The following is a 3,690-nucleotide window of genomic DNA, read 5'->3' on the forward strand; positions in this document are numbered from 1 at the left end:
TTGGGCTGAGTCGTGCCGTTGGCAAAGACAAGGACTACTACCGATCAAAGAACAGGGGCACGTGGCCCATCAAGGTGCGTTGTGACGCATGTATGACGTTGTCGTTGTTGGTGGCGTTTGTATATTTCATGTGTGAGAGGTCGTGCTTGCTTTTTTTTTTGCGTTGTTGTGTCGTTGTGTGTGTCTGTATCAATGCGTGTGTGTGTGTGTGTGTGTGTGTGTGTGTGTCTGTATCAGTGCGTATGTCTGTCTGTCTGTTTGTCTGTCTGCCTGTCAGTCAGTCAGTCTGTCAGTCAATCAGTCTGTCTGTCAGTCAGACTGAGTGTGTCCTTGATCACAAATCCAATTGTCCTCTCTCCCCATCAATTGTGTGTGTGTGTGTGCAGTGGTATGCGCCAGAGAGCCTGTACTATTCTCGCTTCGATTCCAGATCCGACATGTGGTGCGTACGTGAACAGGGAAAGTGTTTGCACACTGGCGTACAAGAGACTGCCGTTGTTCTTGTCATCGTTGTTGTCGTCGTTGCTGCTGTTGTTGCTTTTGTGAGACGAACCGCTCATGTTCCGTGCATATCTGGTGCACACATGCTCACGTTTGTGCATCACACCACCACCACCACCACCAATCACTCCTTTTGTCGTGCGCAGGTCCTACGGCGTGACGCTGTGGGAGGTGTTTTCGTACGGGCAGAAGCCGTACAAAGGTCTCAAGGGCCGCGATGTCATTCTTCTCATCAAGAGGGGCGAACGGCTCGAGAAGCCGGCAGCCGCGCCAGAGGTAATGATTGTGTGTGCGTCTGTGTGCCTGCGTATTTTCTGTATGTGTGTGTGTGTGTATTTGTGTGTCTGTGTGTGTGTGTGTGTGTATTTGTGTGTTTCTGTATTTGTGTTTGTGTCTGTGTGTGTGTATTTATGTCTCTGTCTCTGTGTGTCTGTGCCTGCCTGCCTATCTGCCTCTCTGCCTGTCTGCTTGCAACTTTGCCTGTGTAGGTTCCGTGCATGCACGCATGCATGCTCCTTCCCCTTTCCGAGCACAATGCACACGACACATGAACACACCACCATACCCATCCTCTCAATCACCAACTTACCATCGTTCCCCTTCTCACACTCCCCTGCCTTCATCAGTGGCTGTACAAGTTGATGCTGTCGTGCTGGGACGTGGATCCAGCGCGCAGGCCCGTGTTCCAGAAAGTGACCACCATGCTCAAGCGTGCCATCATTTGACACAACGACCGCGGTCGTGGCCTGCCTGGCTGGTCGTTGTGGATTGTGTGCTGTAGATTGTGTGTGTGTGTGTCAATGTGTGTGCGTGTGCGTGTGCGTGTGTGTGTGTATGTGTGTGTGTGTATGTGTCTGTGTCTGTGTGCGTGTGTGCGTGTGTGTGTGTGTGTGTGTGTGTGTATGTGTTTGTGTCTGTGTGCTGTGGGGCGAGAGAAAGGACGCCATGCAATGCCGTCTGTCGGTGGTCTCTTGTTGCAACTCTTTGACCTATGTTTGGGGCGAGCCACTTTCTGGTCGTGTTACTTGACTTGTTTTGTTTTCGTTGCCGTTGCCCTGTGTGCGAAACACAAGACTGGCACAACGTGGTTGGCTGTTGTTTCATTGCGCCTCTCTCCCGATTCCGTCCCACGTTACGCGCTTGCCATACACGATAACAGCCCTGCCCATGGTTACAGCTGTCAAGACAAACACATGAAACAAGGAACACGCATGCGCTTGCGTGACGACACAGTTCGCCCACATTCAGCTTCACCCCCAACGGTGGCAGTGACACACACGTTCGCGCACGCCCTCGCACCACGTCTGGCTGCTGCACAACGTTCGTTAAGTTCTGGTTTATGTCACATCACATCAAAAAACTTCGAAACGCCATTCATGCAACACCGTGACCCCACACGCCCCGTCGAACATACACGCACACGCACACGCACACACAAGCATCTGCATAAAGAGAGGGAGGTATAATGTGTCGCTTGTGTTGCATGTGTGCACGTGTGTTTGCACACGGGTGTATGTGTTGCACATGTGCACGGGTGTATGTGATGCGTGCATGCTACTTGGCGCGTTGTGTCTTGGCAGTGCCCTTGCTGCCGCTGCCGCCGTTGGTCTTCTTTGCCCTTTTCTTCAAGTTCTCAATCATGCGCTGCGTATCCGCACTCAACTTCGACTTCTTCTTCCCGACGTCATCTGCACAATGATGTGGATGTGTGTGTGTGTGTGTGTGTGTGTGTGTGTGTGTGTGTGTGTGTGTGTGTGTGTGTGTGTGTGGATGTGGGCGTGGATGTGTGTGTGTGGACGTGTGTGTGTGTTTATGTGTGAGTTTGTTAGACATGTGCCTGCTGGAACCATAAGCGGCGTCAAATCTCACACCAGCCACTTTCATCACTGCCACCACCACCACTGCCACCACGTGGGCGCACCTTGCGTTTCAGCCGCCCGCTTGGCTGTGTGCTGTTTCTCCTTATCCTTCTGCTGCTTCTGCTTTCTCTTCTTCTCCACAGCTGCAAGCATGTCCTTGAAGCCTTGCTTGTCCGCGGCAAAGTTCGGGTTGGTCGTGTCGATGCTGCCATCATGGAAGGAAAGGACAAGAAGGATGGGGGGGGGGGGGGGGTGAGCCGAAAGCAGAAAAGTGACCAGTCATAATTGTGTGTGTGTGTGTGTGTGTGTGTGTGTGTGTGTGTGTGTGTGTGTGTGTGTGTGTGTGTGTGTGTGTGTGTGATTGCAAAAGGGTGCATGGGCGTCTGTGGTTCACATGTGAACGACTTTGCCTGCTGCAGGATCATCAGACAACGCATGTCGTGTCGCCACAGCGTACGCAAAGTCGTTGCTGTCAAAGAGAGCGCTGAAGCGATCATCCTCCTTGAACGACGTCTTGTCCTTGGCGCGTTTCTGATTGCGACGATCAAGTGGAGTGGGGGGAGGAGGGCACGTTGGTTTGGTAAACAGGACGATCATGCACACATTAAGTACAGCACACACACACACACACACATACACACACTCACACACACTCATAGCACACACATACACACAGAACACACACACACACACCCACACACTCTCTCTCACAGCACACACGCATATCCGCACACACACACAGACACACACATATGAAATACACCAACGCACAACCCTGTTCACACACACGCGCGCGCGAGATGCATTTGCGCGTACCAGGAGCTCACGACGCTTCTTGCTCTTTGGCTTCCGGTGTTTTTTCTTCCCCTGCTGTCCCCATCCTTCCTCCTCATCATCATCATCTCCTTTCTTGCCCTTCTTTCCCTTCTTTCCCTTCTTTCCCTTCTTGCCAGCTGCCACACCATCACTGCCGTCACCCTCATCATCGCCCTCGCTACCATCATCATCATCATCACCACCACCACCAGCGTTGTGTCCACGGCGTGCGTGTGCCTGTGTCGGCTTCACCATCCCCTCTGCCTCCATCCGTTCAAGCTCCTCACGGAAGAACGGGTCATCAGGAATGTCATCATCGTCATCATCATCATCACCACCATCGCGTGTCGCCCCAATCAAATCCCCGTTCCGCTTCTGGCGCTTGCGCTCTTTTTGCTGTTGGTGGTGGTGGGGATGGTGGTGTTTGTATGGTGTTTGTATGGTGGTGTTTGTATGGTGGTGTTAGTATGGTGGTGGTAGTGGGTGAATAGGACAGAGAGAGAGAGTGTGTGTG

The 3,690-nt window shown here is 52.5% G+C and overlaps 2 protein-coding genes across 2 annotated transcripts in view; one reads left to right on the forward strand and one right to left on the reverse strand.

Moving 5' to 3' along the window:
• The window catches only part of PTSG_13074 (TK/SYK protein kinase), a 14,321-nt gene extending 12,906 nt beyond the window's left edge, over positions 1–1,415 (forward strand). The window contains exons 34-37 of the mRNA XM_004988091.1: positions 1–74; positions 387–442; positions 648–777; positions 1,128–1,415. The exon at positions 1–74 is cut by the window's left edge and continues 33 nt beyond it. Coding sequence (XP_004988148.1) covers positions 1–74; positions 387–442; positions 648–777; positions 1,128–1,226 — 359 coding nt within the window. The 3' untranslated portion in view covers positions 1,227–1,415. The remainder of the gene's footprint in view (positions 75–386; positions 443–647; positions 778–1,127) is intronic.
• Positions 1,416–1,822: 407 nt separating this feature from the next.
• PTSG_10614 (uncharacterized protein) overlaps positions 1,823–3,690 on the reverse strand; it is a 6,729-nt gene continuing 4,861 nt past the window's right edge. The window contains exons 12-15 of the mRNA XM_004988092.1: positions 3,177–3,572; positions 2,818–2,891; positions 2,423–2,565; positions 1,823–2,189 (exon numbers count right to left, since the gene is read on the reverse strand). Coding sequence (XP_004988149.1) covers positions 2,056–2,189; positions 2,423–2,565; positions 2,818–2,891; positions 3,177–3,572 — 747 coding nt within the window. The 3' untranslated portion in view covers positions 1,823–2,055. The remainder of the gene's footprint in view (positions 2,190–2,422; positions 2,566–2,817; positions 2,892–3,176; positions 3,573–3,690) is intronic.

Source organism: Salpingoeca rosetta, assembly GCF_000188695.1.
Source record: "Salpingoeca rosetta unplaced genomic scaffold supercont1.38, whole genome shotgun sequence".
NCBI classification, from domain to species: Eukaryota; class Choanoflagellata; order Craspedida; family Salpingoecidae; genus Salpingoeca; species Salpingoeca rosetta.